This window comes from Nesoenas mayeri (genome assembly GCF_963082525.1).
Source record: "Nesoenas mayeri genome assembly, chromosome: 4".
Classification (NCBI taxonomy): Eukaryota; Metazoa; Chordata; class Aves; order Columbiformes; family Columbidae; genus Nesoenas; species Nesoenas mayeri.
In genome coordinates, this window is record NC_137540.1 from 75,992,051 (window position 1) to 76,015,679 (window position 23,629).

General features: G+C 42.1%; 1 protein-coding gene across 1 annotated transcript in view; it reads right to left on the reverse strand.

Moving 5' to 3' along the window:
* Positions 1-10,396, reverse strand: part of LOC308040065 (centrosome-associated protein ALMS1-like) — a gene marked incomplete at its 5' end in the record, with an annotated part of 29,369 nt that extends 18,973 nt beyond the window's left edge. Inside the window, 4 exons of the mRNA XM_080343875.1 lie at positions 580-1,751; positions 6,073-6,243; positions 7,943-8,068; positions 9,799-10,396. Of these exons, the coding sequence (XP_080200001.1) occupies positions 580-1,751; positions 6,073-6,243; positions 7,943-8,068; positions 9,799-10,396 (2,067 nt within the window). The remainder of the gene's footprint in view (positions 1-579; positions 1,752-6,072; positions 6,244-7,942; positions 8,069-9,798) is intronic.
* Positions 10,397-23,629: the final 13,233 nt, after the last annotated feature.

Consider the following 23,629-nt stretch of genomic DNA (forward strand, 5'->3'; position numbering starts at 1 on the left):
TACTGTAATCTTTTAATATGCCCAAACTGCCAAGTACAGAAGTTGAAGAAGAAACTGAACCACCAACACTCCACAATACAAAATAATTCCAACATTTCAAATAGAAAAACAGTAATAAAATTCAAATAATTTTCAACTTTTATGAAATTTTCATTTCCAATTTTTATGAAATGCTATTTATCGATATATTGATGCAGCAACATGGAGTCAAAAATCTACAAGCCCAACGTACCCTATAGTGTTCAGGGTTGCGAAAGCACAGAACCTGCAGAGGACTGGAAATCAGATACAGCAGGATCTGCTTCCCAAGATAAATAAGAGGAAAAAAAAGACAAATAAGAATAAAGGGGAAGAAAACACGATTGATGTTTTAAGATCATTTGATCTCATCCTTATTCTTGGAAAGGCAGAGACTTGTTAGACCTGCTTGGATCAAACAGAGAAGCCAACCATATAAACAAGGCGCTCTGGGAAATTTTAAACGATTCTCCGAATAACAAACTCTACAACTTATATAGCAGTCTAAGGGTTTCCATAAAGACTATTTAAAAATGTCTTTTGGTCTAATTGACCACATACCTGGATCTCTTTCCTTTTCCTGTGTCTCTCGGAAGTCATTTTGGAATATTCTACACCCACTGCTTTGTCGCTTCCCTTGTCCCGCTTTTCCGAGCGGTTTTTCTGGTGGTCGATGGTACAATAAAGCTGGGAGAGCCTCGGTGACACCCGCACCCTTTTGTGCCCAAAAGCCCTGATCAGCCTGGCTGTGTCGATGGTGGAACTGGAACTGCTCCCCTCGCTCTGGGTGGTGGTTTCCACCTCCGTTTGGGTCGCCACGTCCCATTCGGAGGTGGTGGAACTGATGGTGGTGCCGTGATCTCCGCTGAGCCGCGGCTCCGAACAAGTGTCACTGGGAGTTTCCAAGTATTTCTGGCGCTCCAGAATTTTATTCATGTGACAGATAATTTTCTTGCTTGACCTATTTTTCCTGAGCTCAACAAAACTATTTTTATCATGGGTGATGCGTGGTCCTTCTTCAACATCAGGCTCTACGGTACTTTCAGACACGTTCTTTTCTGGCAGTCTTATCTTCTGCTCTCCTTCATCAAAAACATCCTTTTCAGAATTTGCTGGTATTAGTGTATGCTTGATGGGGTTCTGAAGGACCCTGGCCAGTCGATCGAGGCGTTCAACAAGGGAGAGCTCACCGCTCCTCCTAAAATCATGGCGCTGGTGTCTCTTCTGGCGCTCCAAAAATTTAATCCAGAGCTCATCTAAGCTGCCACTGGAGCAGGTTCGGTGTCTCGGTGGTAGATCTTTCTCCAGAGTCTCATTGACATGAGTCGTTTGGCTACACAGCAAAGGATAATTTCTACCTGCCTTTTGTTCTGCTTCTCTTCTGCCAGGCTGAAGTTGCTCCTTCCCTGACGTATCGCTCTCCAAAGACGCAGTAACATTTAGCTCCTCGTTCTTGCTGTCATCTGCTTCTGCGGTGAGTGGAAAGAATTCATTTTCACTCTCCTTTTTATGACGAACAGAGAGAAGCTGTTGATGACGATGTGCTTTTTTCCGATTGTGCAGCACAGCTCTTGAGGAAGGTCTGGGGTGTCCGACACCAGAACTGTCTTCTGATAACTCGCTGTTGGACAAGAAGAAGCTCTCACACGTGGGCACTGGATGATGAAGGTAGAACCGGGCAGATTTGAAGAGCGAATGAGTTGTTCTGATGGCCTTCGGGTGATCTGTGTGTTCTAGGAGAGAAGAAAACACTTAAAATTGTTGTCTCTCTACAGCAAATCTTAAACAGGATGATTTTCATCCTAACACACGTCGAAGGGTTAAAAGCAGGAATCATTGTACCCATTTTCAAACTGCAACAAATGTAGACGTTTCAGCATTATTAAAAGAACATAAAGAATATTTTCTATCATTTGCAACATGGAACCCAAGTGAATATTATACCCAACTGAATCTGAAGGACGAATCTAATTACACCACAGGTAATTACTCTGACCAAAATTTGGACTGAGGTTTTATTTATATATATGGAAACTCAGGACAGGCAGCCACAACTCATTTTGCCTCTTTTTAGACCAATGCCCAGGAGCAAACATGCCCAGAACATCCTCTCTTACCTCACTCAGAATACTACTATATATAAGCCAAATAGTACCACTTACTCCTAGAACCATGTCTGATATCACACCAAGATCCCGATCTAGCTCTGCTTTGCTTTCAAGCTCAAATGACACATTTTAGTTCAAAGCAGCAGCAAAATTCCCCCCAAATATGCTTCTATCTGAAATTACAATGGACTAGATGCAGAAATCCAATTATAAACTCATTGTATAGACATACAATTAAGTACATGCACAGCACATGCGAGCAGGAATACACTCCAAAATAATTTTAAAGCCATTTGTAAAAAAAAAACCTAAAAAGCAAAAATGTGTTTCACGTTACGTTCTTTGCATAATGGACCAAATTATGCAATGAACCATAAGGGCTGAAAGTAGAAGTTATAGACACGAGTGCAAGAAGGATTTCCCAAGTTGCTACGCTTACTGCAAGATATTCCACGCTGTTTTTAGCCAAGTACATCATTCAAAGATGCCTTATAGTGTAGTAATAGCTTTAATATAAATAAAAAGTCAATGCAAAAAAAGAACAGTCCATTGACTAACGGTAAGAACAATGAGTCGATGATGCGGAGCTGGTTTGCTTTTTGTCTGCATTTTTGTTGGTTTGTTTTAAAGAGTCTTGTGTCCATGACCTACGGATGACAACAGACCTGGGAAACAGCTTTTCTTCTCTTCATCCAACGAAGTTTTGTCACTGATTCTGCAGCAGGGTGGCAAGTCGAGTCCCACAGTCAGGAGAAAACAACCACCCACCTCAGCAAGAGCCACAAGCTATATTGTTATAAAACCTCAGTTCCAGGTGGGAAAAAGATGAGCTCAGGAAGGGTAAAATTGCATTAATTCATACCTTATTTTTATTTAGTCACTTGTTTTGCTCACGTTTTATCCATCTCTTGCTTCCCAACACAGAGATGCTTGAGTATACTGTCAAAATCATGAACAGCATCACCAGAGCTGGTCTCAGCAACTCTGAAAATGGAGGAATTTGTCTTTCCCTACAAGATCAGCGGTTACATATTTATGGAAGACGATTCCTCCTCATCCTCCTGACAAATGAGATCAGGCTTGGGAATACTATGCAGAATTGTTGCTATTTCTGTATTTTTTAAAAGTTGCCAACAAAATGGAAGGAATGCAAACAGGTAAAAAATAAAAATAAGTTTATATAGCGAAACTTTACCACCACATACATAACTTGCATAATTTTACACTCTAGACAAGCCCTGTGGGTAGAGCTAAACTTTTATTAGACCATCTAAAAATAAAGTTGCAGAAGTCAGAGAAGATTTTTGACATACAAGTCTCTTTAGAAAACCTGTTTAAATTTCTACCCGTACTGGCTGGTTTAACTAAAGATCATTTCTTCCTACAGATCTTTTCTTGCCTGTGTCTTCAGACCATCACAGCTACACGAAAATACTATTATATAATTTTATATTAACACGTGTGTTCCCCTTTTCATTTTTATCCGGGCTACTCAGAGACAGGTTTCCATTGATTTCTGCTCCAACGTGATATTTTGTCTGTTCCTGCAGATTTTTGCTCAGAGAACTCACTTCTATACACAGACCCGTTCTCCACGACCTCCATTCTCCTGAGTCACCCACAGTCAATGAAGAACAGAATTTTTCTACCTCACTCCACTTGTTTCCTCATCCTTGAATTTAGTAAATGCTCACAGAGAATTATTTCTTCCATTAGAAAATCTAAGTTAAGACAACGTTAAGACACCAAGCTGGGAGGAGTGGTGACACTGGGAGCTGTGCTGCCATCAGAGACCTGGACAGGCTGGAGAGCTGGGTGGGGAGAAATTTAATGAAATAGAACAAGGGCAAGTGTAGAGTCTTGAATCTGGGCAGAACAAGCCCAGGTTCAGTGTAAGTTGGGGAATGACCTATTAGAGAGCAGCGTAGGGGAAAGGGAGCTGGGGGTCCTGGGGACAGCAGGGTGACCATGAGCCAGCACTGGGCCCTTGTGGCCAGGAAGCCAATGGGACCTGGGGTGGGTTAGAAGGGGGTGGTCAGTAGGTCAGAGAGGTTCTCCTGCCCCTCTGCTCTGCCCTGGGGAGACCACACCTGGAATCTTGTGTCCAGTTGTGGCCCCTCAGTTCCAGCAGGACAGGGAACTGCTGCAGAGAGTCCAGCGCAGCCACCAAGATGCTGCAGGGAGTGGAGCATCTCCCGTGTGAGGAAAGGCTGAGGGAAGTGGGGCTCTGGAGCTGGACAAGAGGACACTGAGGGGGGACTCATTCCTGGGGATCAATATGGAAAGGAGGAGTGTCAGGAGGATGGAGCCAGGCTCTTCTCAGTGAGAACCAATAGTAGGACAAGGGGCAATGGGTGCAAACTGGAACACAGGAGGTTCCATTTAAATTTGAGAAGAAACTTGTTCCTGGTGAGGGTGGCAGAGCCTGGAACAGGCTGCCCAGGGGGGTTGTGGAGTCTTCTTCTGTGCAGACATTCCAACCCGCCTGGACACCTTCCTGTGTAACCTCATCTGGGTGTTCCTGCTCCATGGGGGGATTGCACTGGATGAGCTTTCCAGGTCCCTTCCAAACCCTGACATTCTGGGATTCTGTGAACGTTGCCTTTACCGTTGCATTAGTTCAACTATTGGTGCTAGGTACATTTACCAAAAAATTAAAATGAACATAAAATAATAAAGTCTAGTGTGTCTTCTACAAGCATTTTAACTTGTCTTCTACAAGTACCAAAACCTCTCCATTCTGAAGAGGAAACCTTCCAAGAAAACTCCTTCTAAATTGAAGAATTAAAATGATCAGAAGGAATCCCTATTAATCCATTGGCGCATCTCTGTGGGGTAACCTTACCCCAGGCATATTGAGCTGCCTGCTTAAAAAGGACAATAACAATCACACTGAGGTATTCCACAAAAATCTGTTTCACTAAATGTCTTCATATATGGAATTTATGTGATACTAATTAAAAAAAAAATGGGCTCCCAAGAAGCCTATATGAATATATATATGAGTGCCTAGGAGAGAGCACAAACTCTCTAATTCAGAATCCATTATGCTGATGTTCATATATTTTTGGGTCTCATCCCTCGTTAACAGCCACAATTATATTACCTCCTTGCAATTTGCTCTCTCTTTGTTTAATACATGTTGCAGAATGCAGTATGCGCAATAAACAGCTTCCCTGAGGAATCAGTAGCTGTATTTAGGAGATGGCAGCCACTCCGCAATTCTCTGTTCCCAGTTACTTCTGTCCAGGAACAAGATGTAATTCTCAACCACCACAAAAATCCTTGTCCTTGCTCAGTTTATCGGTCGCTCAAAATCACAGAATGAGGTTTAGTACAAAAAGGAGTGTCCATCAGGACTAATTTTAGCTATTGTCATAAGATAAAGTGGCAAAATCACCAGTTAGCACAGTGGAGTTTCATTTTATCAGCATTCTCAACAAATAAAGTCTTAAAGCAGGCTACTATAGTAGTAAATCCTGACCTTCATCCTGCAGGAGTACAAGGTTAACAGAGGGGAGAAAGAGACATCAGTCAAATCAAATTAAAATTCAGTGAAATACCAATGTTACAGAGATACTTTACAAGGCACCACCAGACATCAGTGGATTTGTGGGCAGGAACATAATCCCAGCCTGAGCAATTCCCACCTGCTCTTATTTACCAGGGAATTTCTCTCATTTTCAACATGGGCATCCTTGCTACACTTCAAGACTTTGCACTTCACAAACTTAAGAGTGGCCAAAAAAATATATATATAATACTAAGGTCCAAGTATTTGGACAGTCAGGAAAAAGCATAAAGATGGGGAAGAGAAAAATGAGTCGAATTCAGCATCTTCAGGCAGATTCTCAGCAATATCATGAGACCAGAAATCATGGATCCTGAAACATAATTCTTTCACGTGTATGAAAATACATGTAAATTAAACAGACATTTGAACTACCTGAGGAAGCTCCCAGTGGTACCACCTGCTCCTCAGCCCAGGCCAGCTTGGGCTTGACCCTTTTGCTATAAATTCCTTCTTTATGGTCAATGGCTGCAATGTCGGGAGGATTTTCATCCCTTAAATGGAGCAGGTTTGCTGGAAACCTTGGAAGATGAGCATCATTTGATCCTAGAGGGAAAGAGAGCAACAATTAGGAGTAATAACAGAAAGCAGGAAAAATACCGGTGTTAAAACACAACATCTGAAAGCAAGCTGGTTATCCAAATATCAATGCCAGTACATTCACCACCAATCACGATCCCTAGAGAGCAGTTTCAGTGACTAATGCAGCACCAATTGCACTGTATTATTTTCCATGATTTTGGGTTCTTCCCCGAGAGGTAAATTAATTTTATCTATTCTACAAAAGAACACAAGAAAAATGAGCATTAGACAAGGCTGCTAGGAAGCCAGACACAGGATTTGGAATGTCCAGACTCCCTCCTGTTCTCATTAAAATTCCAGACATTTTCACTGATTGATGTAAATATCTATTTTCCGAGCTGAGAATAAGCAATGGAGGAAAAACTGGAGCACTAGGTCTGTGTAACCTCTAAATAAGAATTCAGGACAAGAAGAGCAGAGCACTCTTACTATCGTATCGCTGTTACCCAATGTTAAAAACCTAAAATGTCCCTTCAGTGATTGATCATCCCTGTCAACACCACCTGGTTACATTCAATGGACTTGATTTAGTTTCCTTCAGCTACTGCTCCAAACTGCAGCAGGCAGCTTAAAAAACAGATTCAGTTTTGAATTGTGCTGTACATTTGCTGGAACTTTGCATTGCCTCGTATGCATATGGAATTTTTACATCTAGCGCCGTAGTTTCTGCAAAACAACAGACTCGCCTCGCATTTGTTTCTCTCATTTTGACCATATTACAACAGACAGAGTGGGAAAAAATAACGATGGGAGACACTTAAGGAATGACAAGCAGGATTTGTGGCTATAATGACCATTCTGTGCACTTACTGTCAGTGTCGTATCAAACTGCTCCCCTGGGGCACATCTGTCAGGAATGGGACATCTCTGTCCTATTAGTTTTGTCTACAAATAACTTTGGATGTCAAAAAGCTCTGACTGAAAACAATCTGCACATAAGATCTATAATGCTTAAATGATGCATTCTGTACGTATATATAGGAGAGAAGTGAAAAATAACAGCAGAGAAAGCAAAAGAAGTTGATGAATCACAGACCATCCTTTCCTCCGGTAAATGAGACGTGTTTTTACTGGGAGGATGTGGGGAAGACGTGAATATATGTTTCAAACCAGAGTTACAAATTACATTGTTTATAGAAAGGCTTTCTACACCGGATTCATCTAACGTGGAGGAAAGAAATTCAGGGCTGAAAAAGCTATTATCTGAAATGTGTGTTGTATTATGCAGATACTTCAGAACGCACACATAGCAAATTAATAAGAAAAGGGGGAGAATGTACATAAATAAGGGAGCTAAAAAGGAGAACTGGCAGAGATATGAAAGAGTTCAAAAGTGAACAGTAATTCCCAAAGGAAAATAAAGAATTTCCAAGCTGTAAAATATGGAGCCTTGTTTCTTGTCACGGCCAGAATGGAGCTCTAACATCCTTTTCATCACAGAAATTGAAACCGCAGCCTTCAGCCAGGACTCGTACATCTTTGTGTTCTGAAGCGGTGTGAACATGAACAATTTTTCTAGTAAAATCAATGCGTTTACTCTAAACTGGTAGGACAAGAGTTCTGAGCTCAACTGAGCCAACTCCGCATAAGAAATTGATATATTTTGAATTACATGAACTCCAACCATCATTTTGCATTTGGGAGACCCAAGATAAAGAAGTACCTGAGTGAGAGCTCTCAATGCTGGTTTCTGACCCAAGTGGAGGAATTTTGGATCCCGCCTTTCGATAAGGAACATAATACATCCCAGTGCTCCCAGCAGGTTTATACGGCAGCAGCAAGGGCTGGTCTGTGGGGACAGAAGGCAAAGGTTTAAATCCTTTAATGCAACCAAAGATAAAAGCAACAAATCAGGAACCAAAGAGACTACTGAAGACATTCACTGAGGTAAATCTGGAGAAACAGCATATTATTTCAGAAAATAAATTGTAATTATTGATTATTTCATTAATACCCACCCAATGGTTTGAAGGTTGACTGTCGCTTCACCACAACAAAATAGTTTCCTTACCTATTCAATATTAAATTTCTAAGGTGACAAATACTAACTTAAAAAAAACCAACTCACATAAACATGGATCAACTGGGAGCTATGTGGGTAATGAAATTATTTGAAATGAGCATGGATATGTGTCTCTCAAGCCAATAAATCAGTATGTTGTCCTAACAGAAAGCAAATAAATGTTTGGACCGGGACACTGGCAAAAACAAGAGGTGATCATGTAAAATACGCAATTTTTTGCGCTCCAATGAAAGAATCTGCTCTGTCAACTCATACTGTTTTAAACACCTTGGAACAGAGACACAAAGCCCAGGAAAAATAATGAAAATGACTCAAGTCTACACACAGGAATGGTAGAAACCACCACTGTGGGAAACCACTGCTCACCATCCACATTCTTCCATTGACAGATATTAAAGTTCTCCGTGTCTTCTATTTTACTCTACAGAAAACTGTGATGTTCCTATTCTCCTCTCAGCTTTTGTACTCCCTCGACTAGAGAGTAAATCAGTAATTTGATATATCTCCTGCTAAACTCTAAGCAGTGAACTACATCAAATCATCTAGAAAATGTTGGAAAGTCATCTGGAACCAGACTTGTATCCAACAAACTCGGTTCCAGACAAACCAGAACTAAACTCTATCTATACAACTCCCTACCATCAAGACTATAGAGCACAAGTTTAAAGGTTGGGTTTTGTCCCATCTGAGCGACGTTAAATATCAAAATGATCTCAAGAATGTTATTTCCATAAAAAAAGTTGGGTTTGTTTTTGGTTTTTTAATACCTATGAATACCTTGACTAGATGATCTTTTGAGGTCCCTTCCAATCCCAAACATACTGTGATACTGTGAATAAAGTCTACATATACAAATAAGCCACTAATTTGCTCACCACCCTGCCATGGGAAAGAGGAAACCTCATTAAGAGATGAAGTTGTAGCAGTGGGAAGTTCATGTGCTTTCTGGAGGGACAATTGGTGGGCAGCATTTTCACTGTCTTGCGAATTAACGTAAATTTCTGCCGAAAAGGTCGTTTTTTCAGGACTTTCTGTTGTTATCTGCGTGGCAGCATCCGAAGTACTTTTCCCAGTTTGTGCAGGCACAGAGTTGAAGATATTCTTCATATTACATTCCCCTGAACCCAGAACTTGTGGCCTCTCACTGCTTTGCGGGGGCAGCTCTGAGCTTGTAACAGGGGGAAGCACCAGGCATGGGTCTCCCGAAGATCCTGGTGTCCGGAGAGGTGAAGATCTTTGATCTTCTGGAATGAAATCAGCAGCTGATAATTTAGAAACAGCTTCTGGAGTTTTTAAAGGCACTGGTGGAGCATTAACTACAGGTTTATCCCACGACCTCGTCTCATTTGCAGTATTCAAGTCGCTACGCAGCTCTGAGTCATTACACTTTGGGGACAGGGTGATGCGGACACAGGACAGGACTTTCTTAGTTGGTGATGAAGGGGATAGAGATGTGGTGGATAAAATCTCATCCACAGGCGAGTGGTGAGACATACCGATTTGTTCTGTCGTAACCTCCTTCTGAATGAGAGCTACTTCATCAGAAGGACTTTTCTCTTCTTCTTCCAACAATTTAATCTGGTCCTTCAGCAAATCACTTTGTACGGCTGGACCTGAACCTTCTAAGCTTTCATAGAAGCGGCTGTGGCCAGGTGAGCAGCTTTTGTCCTGTTGGTAAGAGCTTCTAGAATGGGGTTCATTAAATCTGTTTGTTTCTTGGCTGAATCCTGTATCGCAGTCAAGCCCCCCAAGCCTGGCACTGTGCCTGCCAAATTCACTCACATCTTGCGGCAGAACGTCACCATTTTTTGCACTAAGGGTCTGTCTTTTAGCAGCACGGATGCTTCCAGAATCCTGCTCTGACACACAGTCTGTTTCTCGATAAGCTCCAACTCTGTTCCTGTCAGTGGAGAGACGATGAAACCCGTCTTTCTCAGTGGTAAAAGCAGTTTCAGCAGACACTGAGCAAGCAAGTGCTGGACTCAAAGGACGGGTCCAAGATCTTCCCCAGTGGTGGCTGCCATGACTCTGTTCTTCAGAACTGGTGGAGTCAACCTCCAAAGGCATCATCCCATCCAGACCATCTCTGGTCATGCTGCGTGCCAGGGAAGCCAATGGTGACTGCAAACGTTTTCGGGATGAAAAGGTGATGGATGTAATTTGCTGAGCCGGATCTTCAGAACACTTCTCCATCCACAGCTGCTTCTGAGCTGCTAAATCAGTGTCTGTTTGTGGATCGGAAGCAGCTACAGACCTGATTGCGCGTGTGTCCCATTCCTCCTGCACTGGTGGATGAAGTTCAACAGCATCAGAATGACCAGTTTCAACTGTCTGTTGCTGGTTGCAATGAGGTGTTTGTGTGGTACTCAGAGACGTAAGCTGCGTGTCCTTCAGCAGGCAACAAGCAGGAGGATCAGCTCTATAGAACGGCAGGACGTGTCTTAAGCTGGACTCTAAAAGTTCCTTAGTCTTGACTGCTTGTGTTTGTCTGTCAGTTTGAAACCTTTTGTGCCTCGGAGCTTTGAAACGCTCTGTGTTCTGTTCCTGATCACGGTTACACTCAGAAGCAGCTTCCAAACCACATACCCACGGATCCTGAAAAATACAGAACAATTCCCATCAATTATGTGGGGAATTTCCTGCCTTTGCCAAACTCTGCATTGCAGAATTCAAAGAAACACCAAGGCTGTCAACCATCAGGAGTCTGTCACCACAAACGAGCACACGCTTTCTCTGGAACTCATCTGTTAATGGAACTAATTAAACATTTGTCACATTTGAAGTGCCAACAAATTAGCTAGCGTGGTTTTGAGGCTGTAACAAACAGCAGTGACATCTATCATAGAACACATTCATTTTGTGAACTATAAAGTTGTAACTCTGATAAATAGACAAAGTTTCTTTACCATCACTCACAGGAAAACAAGAATAAAACTTTCTATCGGTCGGCTTAATACAGAGCTCAACACTTGTCATAAACCCAGCTCAGAACATACTAGGCAAAGTTATTATTTTGAATTAATATCCACTAAGTTCAAGGGGATTTATAGAGATGCATATGCATCACTAAAGCTTTGTGATTTCAACTTTGTTAATTAAAATATAGTCAATTAGCCACACAAAATCACAGAAACACTTAGGTTGGAGGTCTGGAAGTCTCTCACTCCAAGTAGGGAACTTGAACTTGGAAGAGGTTGCTCAGGTCCCATCAAGTTTTGAAAATCTCTAAGGATGGGGATCTTGTACATGACTCAACTACTCATGATCTGTAAATTACTGATGAAAAGCATCTCTCCAAAGCTCCACAGAAATAATAAAACACCACAGAAATCCACATTTACTTCCAGTTGTAAGGCTCAAAACTTTGACCAAGTATGTAAAGATCTGGTGACCTCCAAGAAATCACAGACATGCACTAAAACACTTCTGGTTTGGACCACAGTCCGAACAAATTCCACGCTATTAACGCTCTACATTACGTGACATTTTAGGGTTACAGGGACACTTCTGCATCAGATATTTGGTGTGCCATAACTATCACTACACGAAACAGAGCCGGATATAAAAGGTTTCCCCTTGCGCTTGAATTATTTCACTCTAGTGGTTATGAAACAAATAAAAGGAAAATAATTCAGTGAAACGGGAACAAGTGGGAAGAAAAGCTGCTCATCACAAAGCATGAGAAAATATTTAATTAGAAAAGGGTTAATTTTCTCTAACTGATATTGCTCTTTTCCCCTTAAACAAGGATGCCAATTTCCCCCTCAGACAAGACCTGTAATAAATCTTATTATGGTCACCACCCACTGCTGACAACAATTAAAAAATGCCTGAAAATAATCAGAGCTTTGGTTTGCTCTCTAAGGTACATGATAACATGTGAAAAGTTTCCAGTTCTCAGGTGCATATTTTCCTTCTCCCACCAAAACAGATCCATTTGCCACAAATATTACTTTTTGGTTGGAAAGCTGGTGACGATGCCGCAAAAATTAATAGATATTCCTAGAAAATGACACTAATCCCACCAAAACTAAGTTCACTGTCAGTTGTCTCCACTCAGAAAATCTTTTCTATAAATAAGTTATATTTACATATTTGTTTCCATGGAAATTACAGTATGTTTGGGATTGGAAAGGACCTCAAAAGCTCATCCAGTGCAATCCCCCCATGGAGCAGGAACACCCAGATGAGGTTACACAGGAAGGTGTCCAGGCGGGTTGGAATGTCTGCACAGAAGGAGACTCCACAACCCCCCTGGGCAGCCTGGGCCAGGCTCTGACACCCTCACCAGGAACAAGTTTCTTCTCAAATTTAAGTGGAACCTCTTGTGTTCCAGCTTGATCCCATTACCCCTTGTCCTATCATTGTTTGCCACCGAGAAGAGCCTGGCTCCGTCCTCGTGGCACTCACCCTTTATATATTTATAAACATTAATAAGGTCACCCCTCAGTCTCCTCTTCTCCGAACTAAAGAGCCCCAGCTCCCTCAGCCTTTCCTCATAAGAGAGGTGCTCCACTCCCTTAATCATCTTTGTTGCCCTACACTGGACCCTCTCCAGCAGTTCCCTGTCCTGCTGGAATTGAGGGACCACAATTGGACACAATATTCCAGATGGGGTCTCACCAGGGCAGAGTAGAGGGGCAGGAGAACCTCTCTCGATCTACTGACCACCCCACTTGTAATCCACCCCAGGTACCATTGGCTTCCTGGCCACAAGGGCCCAGTGCTGGCTCATGGTCACCCTGTTGTCCACCAGGACTCCCAGGTCCCTTTCCCCTACACTGCTCTCTAATATGTAATTTCCCAACCTATACTGGAATCTGGGGTTGTTCCTGCCCAGATGCAGGACTCTACACTTTCCCTTGTTAAATTTCATTAGGTTATTCCCCACCCAACTCTCCAGCCTGTCCAGGTCTCTGATGGCAGCACAGCTTCCAGTGTCACCACTCCTCCCAGCTTGGTGTCATCAGCAAACTTGCTGATAGTGCACTCTATTCCCTTGTCTAAATCATTAATGAATATATTGAATAATACTGGCCCCAGTACTGACCCCTGTCCCACACCTGTATCACCCCCAGTATCACTATATTTGGGATTCTGCTATTTGACTACATGCATTCAGGCATCTCTGCTGCGTATTTACATAACGGTGTGTCTTAAATTACCTACCTGTTGTCATATGGGAAACCGACACTAATAATTTGCTTTACTACTAACTTCAGGCCTGGCTTCTTTCCCTGATTTTATGAACCATTTCCATTTTCAGCATTCTCTCTCATCCTCATTGCTTTATTTCTCCTGTACCTCGAGCCCCTTTCCACCATCCAAAAACAAGTCCCAAGAGCAACAATCAGCAGCAAATTATCATACCAGGTAAATAAAATTAAGCAACATATGGTATCGCCCCTCAGCAGAATCAGAGCAAAAAAATCCACACCCAACTCTGAGCATATTCAGATGATGCTGCCTTTCAGCTGCCTGTTAATGAGGCTGATTACTGATGGTTAATTGGGAAATTGCCAGGGTTACAGGAGCCTCCACCCTCTTCTGGCATCTCAAAACATAACCTGATTTCTCAATGCACCTTTTGCAGACAAAGCGCTAAATATACAGAGATAAAAGGTACGAAGGGCTCGGCAAACGGCTCTCGTTACTTGCCAAGCGAAGCAGAAATGTTACTAAATACTCAATATTCCAAACCCTTCGGCTCATTATGAACAGCAGCTACTAACACAGCACATTCATTTTCCTGTAGAGATTTACCGAGGTTAATAAAACAGATCAAACAAAACGTGATCCTTTCTTTCCGCCTGGTTCCCCACCCTCGTGTCCCTACTTTCTGCCATTCCCAGTGCACGTGGAGGGACCACGAGGGATCTTCGCTTCCAAGACTTTCCTCATTGCAGCAGAAGCTCCCAAATGCCGACAGCTGATGTTTGCAGCTACTTACCTGGTTGGTGGTAAAGGAGAAGGTAGTTTGGAAGAAAAGAAATGCAAATACCTCTAGATTAAAGGTCACGCGACAAAAGAAGCGAATAAAACATCACGCTGGCAGGTGCATGCAGAAAGCCTGTCAAAGAGCACAAAGAGAAAGCCTTGCAAGTGAAACTGGGAAAATCTGAAGTTCCCACTCTTGGTGATTTATTATTGTCAGCATTGATCAAAAAACTGCAACAGATTTTGCCCTGGAGCAAATTAAGGCAACTACTCAGCTGATCTGTTAGCAATGCACCTCCAAGGAGGGGCAATAACCAAGCAGCTGCAACAGCAACCGCTGGAAGCAGCTGGATTGATTCTGGAGAAATGAACGTTTATTTACACACCAAGATTCCCCTCACTTCAATAGGCACTAACTAAAATGGGTATCGTACAGTCAGTCCAACACCACACTACACACCACATGCTAGAAAGCAGCTCCTCCTTACATTAATTCCCCCCCGATTGTTTCGACGCATCAGTTTGGAGTCATAGGAGGTATCAGGGTTAGTGAACACTGGAAATAGTCAAAAGAATTCATCAGCAAATAAATTCATCAGCAAATAAATTCATCAGCATCCAAACCTTGCATCAAAATCATTAGAGCTCACGTTAGTGTGTGTGAAACTATAGGTCACCAGAATTTAAGTGTGGACATCATTTTATTAGTTTACCAGTATCTGCACTTCCTTAATTAAAGTGTCGTTAAAAATCACAACACTTAAATTGAGGCGCAGAAAGTTAATCTGAGATAAATGTACTGCCATGGAGAGAGAATCACAGAATCATTTTGATTGGGAAAGACCATCAAGATGATCAAGTCCAACCAGAATGTAAATGAAGCACTATCCCATGTCCCTGAGAACCACATCTATATGTCTTTTAGAACCCTCCAGGGATGGTGACGCCACCCCTGCCCTGGGCAGCCTGTTCCAATGCCCAACAGCCCTTTATGGGAAGAAATGTTTCATAAATCTGAACCTTCCCTGGTGCAGATGGTCCAGATAAGCGCATTTAAAAAAATAAATCTAGACTATATCTATTTTTTCCTACTGATCGGAACTACTATGGAAACAGCAGAGCGTATTACATTAATAAAGTGCATCCCTGGATGATGACATCTTCAGCAAGAAGGGACTGTAGCAACTCCTACTACAGAAAGCAAGCACAGAAGTTGCTATAAACTCGTCTTCCCAAACCTTTCACATGTGTTATTGTGCTTGTTATGTGTCATCTTTCCAAAAAAGAGCTGTGTGGCATATGATCCGCAGGAGATCGCAGCGCAAATTTAGAGCTACAACTCGGTGAACTTCCTGAAAAAGTGAGAAAGCACAAGGAGTGGAAAAATACAGCATCTAGTGGAAGAAAACCACGTACTAAAGGAGAATATTCTTAGGTAAGTCAAGAGGTAGCTCTTTGGCACCCATCAAAATACAGGTGGGTAATAAGGTGCTCAATTTAGAAGGAAAGTTCTTCGGTTTAACATGCTGGAGCTTTACTTACATCTAACAGCAACTTAATCTCACCTGGGGGATCAAAACACACGTACCAAGGGCACAAGAAGGTGGTTAAATCTGACAGTGTTCCTGGAACAGAAGCCCACCTGCAAGCCTTTGGTTTTTCCCAGTTTCTTATGCTTGAAATTGAAGACTCTGATGATTTCAGTAGAAGAATAACAGGGTTGATTTCTGCAGCCCAGGATCCACTTTTTGCTTAAAAATCCCAACAACCTTCATGTCCTATCGCTCTTTATGACCGAAGAGCATCATCCACCCTTGTGTTAAACTCCTCAAGCCTATCAACATAATAAATACCACCAATTTACCGGCTCAAGCGAAAACGAGATCTCTACAGCCACATCAGGAGGGTCACAGATGCAGGAATTATTTATCAGACACAAAACTATCTAAGGAATGTCTTGGTGACTCTGCTCCCTCCATCACAAATAGGTTTACAGCAAAGTGCCATCACAAGCTTCACAAGATCCACCTTGTTGCAAAGCATTTCTGCCAAGTTTTTTAGTGTTTATTATAAAACACAAGTGTATTTTTCTCCTGGTGTAATGGACAAGCTATAAAATCATCAGGAAGACTCCACGGATTGAGGGTAAACAGATTGACTACGCAAGGATTGTCAATTTTACAGCAGAGAAAACAAACCAGAGAAAATAAAGCAGTGCGGTCTGCTCATGAGCGCTACTTGCTATTAGAGATACCTCTTCAAAAGTCAATTTTCATACCAAACGTTCCCTTTTTTGGGCCGTGCACTTGGGTACATATTTGCAGCCCGTTTATGAGTGTACGTCCCAATTACCTCCTCAAACGCTCAGCAAGAACTCAAGAAATCATTGTGATGCTTCTTTCTAGAGCGTCTGTTACCGCATCACCAGTGACAAACAGCCAAACAGACCCTCGACTCTCTCAAAAGCTGGAAGAATCTTTAGAAATAAAAGATCCCTGAGAAGAACCTTCCCAAGCCGTCCTGCTCCTTCCTTGCGTTGTCTTTTTATAGCTGGGCTTCACGCGCTTCCTGCAGGAACAATAAAACATCACAGCGCCACATTATAGTTCTTGAGTTGTCACTTAGCAAAACGAAAGGCAGAGCCTCAAGTTTCTAAAAAGAACACTCATCACAAGGCTGCAGCAGGAGCACTAAATAAAGATGAGGGGCTGACGAAAGAATTGTTTGGGAACAGTTTGTCTTTCTCAGTCTTCAGAGTTTAGAAGGAAAATATCTTTTCAGAATCGCTGTTCCGTTCTTTTGAAGTCAGCACATTGGCAGCTTCGCTCTTTAGATTCAACAGGTATTTTACAGAATGGTTTCTAGTAGATTATTTTGTCAGCAATAAAAGCAGCTGCATTTCTTTCAGTTAAACAGTTTTCAACAATCTGTATTTTTCAGTGACATGTTGTTTTTCTTGGAGGGAAAAAAGACATTTATCTCCAGCATAACAACAAAGAAATTCAGTCACCTTCATTCTGTAAATCCCAAACCATTTTTTATCTCAAATTAAAGTCATCGCAGAGCAAAAACATTTTCAAGATGCAAGCAGAAAGTGTTGTGCTTGGCCTGAGGCAATTGCTTGGAGGCTTGGTTTGAAAAGCTCATTTGTTTCTTATTTTAAATCAGTATAAAACAATTCATCGCTGACACTGAATCACATAAAGGGTAAAACACTTGGGTCCGGTCTGTACCAAGTTAATGTCAGGGACAAAGCTGTTACCTGATAAAATCTAAAAGCTGGAAAAAAAGTAGGCTCAAAGCCTCCAGTTTTTAATGAGCAAACTGAAGCACAAATGCATTTTGTTCATTTTTTCCTGCCTAAGAATTGTCTGAATTTCTAAAAGCAAACCAAATTGTTAAAATAGATTGTTTTTCAGGCTCCCCACTCAAAGGTAACATCAATATGCGAATAACCAAGAGCTCAGTCTGATGGGTTTTTGGAAGCTGATATTACCCACACTTTTCATACCCAAAAAACTACAAACACAGACACACACTACTGTTAAATTACTATTTTTCATTCAAGGGCATTTATGTGAAACACCCAATTTAGGACAGATGATGATTCTCTGCATAGTGCCCTATTTTAGGACACTTAGCCCCTAGAAATCATGACATAATTAGACTGGACATGAGATGGATGCTGGAAATAAATATTTCAAGTCAAACGGAAGGTGATATTTTCAACTTGGATACACTCTGTGTTAATATATGAACTAGGAATGTTCCATATGAGATACGCAAAACATGACAGCAACACAATGTGAGGTTTCCACAGGAAAATAGAGCTGTGAGAGACTGAAAGCTCACTCAGGCTACATCCCCGCCCCAAAGCAGCATTAACTACACTTAGATTATTCTTTACTGATACAAACACAAGCTCTTCTTAAAAAATACCATGATTAACTGTACATGATCTTGCTCTCATCATCCTTACCGTTAAGGAGTTTCTTTTTTAATTGAAGCCCGTTGCCTTTGATGCAATCAACATAAAGGAGGAACAATTTCCTCCCTTCTCCCCTGAAGCATCCTCTCGAAAATCATTATCACGCTCCTTTGTAAACGTTTCAGAACACACGGGAAGTAACACGACAAACGCTCCTATCACCAAGATAATATTGCATCGTACAATCAACTCCTTCCACAGAAGGAGGAGTTTACAAGGCACCGTCTGCCTAAATATTTTGTGAGAAGCAGAACTCATTAAGCCAATTAATGAGCTTAATGACTGGTCCAAAAACACACATAAGAACTGATTAAACCAAAACAAGCCTCTCTGCTAAACAGAGCTCTTATTAGTTTGCATCCCCCTCTCCCTGTCTAAGCACTAATCTTCAAAAATATTGCAGGAATATAATGCATCATTTTAAGATGACAGGCCAGACAGCAGCATTTATCCCCCACTTCAAACATGAGAAACAGCAGGTTTGGTGGTTTGTACCTTGGTTGAGGCGGATTTCTTGGCGCTCAGAAGCAGCTCTGCCTTTATTTCCCCTGTTCTTCGCTGATCCTCTTCATCGAAGCCCGACACAGATTCCTGGGACCGGCTGGTCAGGCTGAGCTTCATCCACACTGCACAAACAACACAAACCAGAAATCTATTCGCTTTCCGTTTCTCACATCATGTTTTAGAGTTTTATGACTTAAAAACCAGAAGTTTGCTAAGCATTTCTAGCTACCATGGGAACAAAGGCCGCTATCAAACACCAGAGCTCGTGAACTGACCAAGAATACAATTTTAAATGGCTCTTTCGAGCATTTCATTGGAGAAATGGATCTAAACCCCATTGCCTGGTTCTGCCATCTTCACAGGCTCAGGCACAAGATGACACTTTTGCACAAAATCCCTTCCCAAATTCTTCACCAAGCCTAATAGCTATGCGGACAAAACACTTTGTGTCAATTTAAGGCAAAAGAACGTATTCAAACTGGGAAGGTCTAATTCTACCCCATTCCATCATACTACGTGAGATGACTGAAAAACAGTGATTTGAGCCCCATCCCATTAAAGCTCATTATTAATAATATAATAGAAACACCTTTAAAATCAGAGGAACACACTCAGGTCATCTATGTCCATACCTCTTCATTTCAAAGTAATCCCTTAAATTTATACCTAAATACTTGCCGTTCTAACCTAACGCTTGATGAAACACAATCGAGCCATTTTCTTACCTCGTGCTTTCCTCTCCTCTTCATCCGCACTCTTCTGCAGTTGTGTTGCGTGTACCGCAGACAAGCCATTTCTCAGGTTTCTGACCCGAGCAGCTAGAGAATCACCACTGCTGCTGTCATCGCTCTGTTTCGTATCTCCTGCTTTGCTTCCAGCCACACTGGCTTTAGATAATGTGCTCTGGAAGCCTCCTGAGACATTGGTGACACTGCCCAGAGGCTCTGAGGAAGGAGGATTCTCCAGAAGGTTTTTGACGTGGGCAGCTAGAGAATCTCCACTGCTGCTGTCATCGCTCCCTCCAATACCTCCTGCTTTGCTTCCAGCTGCGCTGGTTTTAGACAACACACTCTGGATGCGTCCTGTGACATCGGTGACACTGCTCGAAGGTTCTGAGGAGGAAGGATTCCCCAGTTCTGAAGTTCGTCCAGCGCTGACTTCACTACTTCCACTGCTTTGCGTGAGGCCCACAAAACCAGGCTGATTTCTGTCTGAAGTTGCACTACTGCAGCCTTCTGGCTCAGATCTTCCTACAGATTTTCCTGTCCTAAACTCTTTGGTCATTTCCTTCATCATCTCTTCACTATTGACGTCAAAGGAATTTTCCCACCTTGAATTCGCTGTGTTATAAATCAGAGGTTTCACTGCTGTCCTCTCTTCTTGCAAACTTCTTCGGGTCACAATCTCATCCCGTGACAGTATCTTCTGACCCTGAGGGACATTGTCCTTCCCTAACCTGGAATCTTCGGGACCGTTCTCCCTTCTAACCAGCACTGGGGAAGACTCCCCAGTTTCTCTACAAGAGCCAGTGGAAAAGCCGGGATCACGCCACCTGCCAGCTATTTCCTCCGCCTCTGCAAAAAGCTTCCGTATTTCTTGCAACGCACCAGACCCAAGCAAAGAATCACTTTCTTGACCCTTATTTCTCTTAATACCTACACTTGAAGTTCGTGATCCTCTGTCAACTTCCAGTTCATTTTTAGCTCCAGCCAAAGAGCCAGCAGCCCATCTCTGTAGGCCGATATCCACATCTTTGGACTCATTTTTAGCAAGCGGATCCTCAAGGCTTTTTGCAAGAAGCATGGGGCTGTCTCCATCCAAATGGCAGGCAGGTGAAACACTCCGCGGACGCTGGGTTGGTTCTCGCAGTTCGGAGGCAGCTGAACGCTCTGTCTCTGGTTGTATGGAAAGCAGAGCAGGGATTTCCAGTTCGTGGAGCGACATAACGCCTTGACTCACCGGTTTGTCTCCAAAAGATCTTGGGAAGTAGGGAGAGAGTTCGCGGGGTGACAGAATATCAGAGCCGACTTCTGAATTCATTGGTATAGACGTACTGAGAGTGGAAGTGCTGGAGTTCAAACTTGTTTGCGTAATTTCAACTGCTGATGGCAATTCACCTACAAAGAAACAGGAGATGAGTTAAGTTTAGGGCTCCAGAAAACAGCTGCATCAGTAAAGACTGCTTTTGCTTGCTCTAGAGGGCTTGTAAAGGGAGAGAAGAACTCAAATATTGGAAAATATTTAGGAAACTGTTTTTAGAACAAGACTGGAAGTGAGACTTCATGAGAATTGTCTACTGAAAGAAATCTCTTAGACCGTTTTGGATAAATATCCAAGAAACTACAGAACTTGACTTGCTTTTAAATAAATGCTTAAACTAGATTTTAAATAAATATTCTTAGAAAAATGACATAGTGGTGCTTCGATGTCCAGATGTATAAAAGTAGCCCTGCAAGAAACAGGAGGGTTGTGGGGCAGTATTTCCAAAACATCCTTTTGGAAAAGGCAAAGGACATGCTATGGATAAACTTGTTTCCCAGTACTGGTCAGAAAGGTTCAAAATCAGACAAGATGCACTTTTACCATTTGGATATGCAACACTTAATTGCTTTAATAATAAATAAATAAGCCAAAGTGTAAATACTGTTCTTAAATCCACGCTGCCAGGTACAGAGCACAGTGAGGAGCCAGCTCCCAGGTATTCTTGCCCACAGTTATTTTATATGTTTCAAACACAGTTTCATTTCGTGGCCCAACCACTGCTATTGTCACATACATCAAGTAGCCCAAGTGAATAATATCTCTATCAAGAACAACTCTACTCCTGTCCTGATGGCCAAGTTGTTTCAGTTGTCACGTCTCCCACAATGCTGAAAGGAGGAAAATATACTAAAAGAAGATAAACAAGACCAACAAGCCTGAGAAGAGACACATTTAATCGCTTCTGGTCAGAAAGGTCAAATGCCAAAGCAGAATACGCAAAAGAAAATACACATTTGAAGTACTTGCAATGTGCATTTTTATATTTTAATGGCATACTACACCTTTACTACCTTTATGTACTTACATACTACACGGGCACGCCACTGAGGAACATCTTAACCCTACCCGAGCACACTGCTCTTTATATAGAAGTGACTCAACACTTGTTAAAGTCACAGCGATTGGTTTTTTAGATGGATGGATTTACGAACTCATCTGGTCATTTATAAAACGTGTATAACTTTGTGTCACACTGAACACACCGAGGCTGAGAAAGAAAGGGAAATCAAACATTTCTCTCATAGGAAGAACAAGTCTGGTAACATTTCTTTAACCTTCAGATGCAAAACATTTCTTTCTTAAGAACTCTTGTAAAAAGAGAAGTAAAGAAGGACAGAATATCACTGCACTGGCTAGAAGATGCCACATAGACACGACTCCTTGGTGAGAAGGCGTGTTTTCAAAGGTTTTAACACATTTCCAATGTCAGATATCTCACGCTTGAGATGGGAGAAGATCAACTCAAGCAGAGCATCACTTGAGAAGAAACACACTTGACAAAACCAGGCCAAGAAAAACCTCACAGGCGACTCTCCAGTTGCGTGTTCTCCAAGACACAAGGTTCTCCTTGCCCATACCTGGTGGTTGCCGAACGGTCCTCGTCAGCGTGTCGGTGGATTCCTTCAGCGTTCTAAGCTCTGAAGGAGAAAATTCAACTTCTCTGATGGGTCCTCGGGGCACAAACGGCGTCAGTATCGTCCCAGGCGACTGATCGATGCCAAGGTTGCGAAGGTATATCTGGCACAAGAAGGAATAAGTAACACACGCGGCACTCTCACAGAACGGCAACAGATTCTGAAGTTGCACGTTCTCCGCATCGTTTTAAACGCAAACAACTTGCTTTAAAACATCTTGAGCCTCAGTCTTGTTCAACTTGCACTAAAGCAGTCACATATGAGACAACATTTCCAGCTTATTCTTTTTCAGACCATGAGTGACGAGCCTTTTTCTAGCTGGTATGACTAGGCCTACATGGGGGCACCTCAAAAGCCACATCTATTCCTCATTAATTTATGCTTGGCAGCAATTCATAAATAAGTTCAATAACTGCTTTGGTGGTGATAGCTTGTACTTGTGCTCACCAACAGTTTTTTTCCTGGGGTTTTCCTGACTTTTCCTTCATCATGTGCCAAAGATGCCACCAAACCAGTGCCCAGCCCTTTCCACAGGTCCAGAAACAATGGAATTGGTAAACTTCAGGCTCACCTGTTTAAAATGACATTTGTCAGCTGGAAGGAGAACACAAAGGTTTGCTTTACAAAGCTTTTTGCTCCCCGAACTATTGCTGCACAGCAATTCAAGCTGGGCCACTGAGAAATTCCAAGGACAAGCTTGTTACCATAGGCAAGTCTTAAGGGAAATAGTTGGGAAGCCTTTTGTCAGAGCTGGTTCATAAAAAGAGCTTTTGTCATGTTGCTGTAGAGAATAAACTTGTTCTGGCCAAGGGGTAAAATCACTTTCTGCTGCCGATAGTTTTAGGAAGAAACACAGGTAGTCTCAGTTATAATTGCCCATCTACTCAGTGGCCTAATGTGCAATGACCAAAAACTCCCTGGCTATGAAAACATTTCTGGATACAATGAACTGTGCTGGTTTAACTCTGTAAAATGTAGAATACTTGAATATACAAATTCTCTATATAACCAAGACTTAGTTTTACCAGCGCAGCTAAAGCAATAAACCCCTTCTTGGTAAAGATGGGATAAAATGTGGGTGTTTTTCCCTTTTCCATAAGTACAGATCAAATACATGCAAGCACTATTTCTGGTTTTATACTGTATATCTATATAAAAATTACTATTAAAGTAGAACTGCAGTAACATTTAAACAAAGCAGTTAATTTAGAGAAGCTAAAC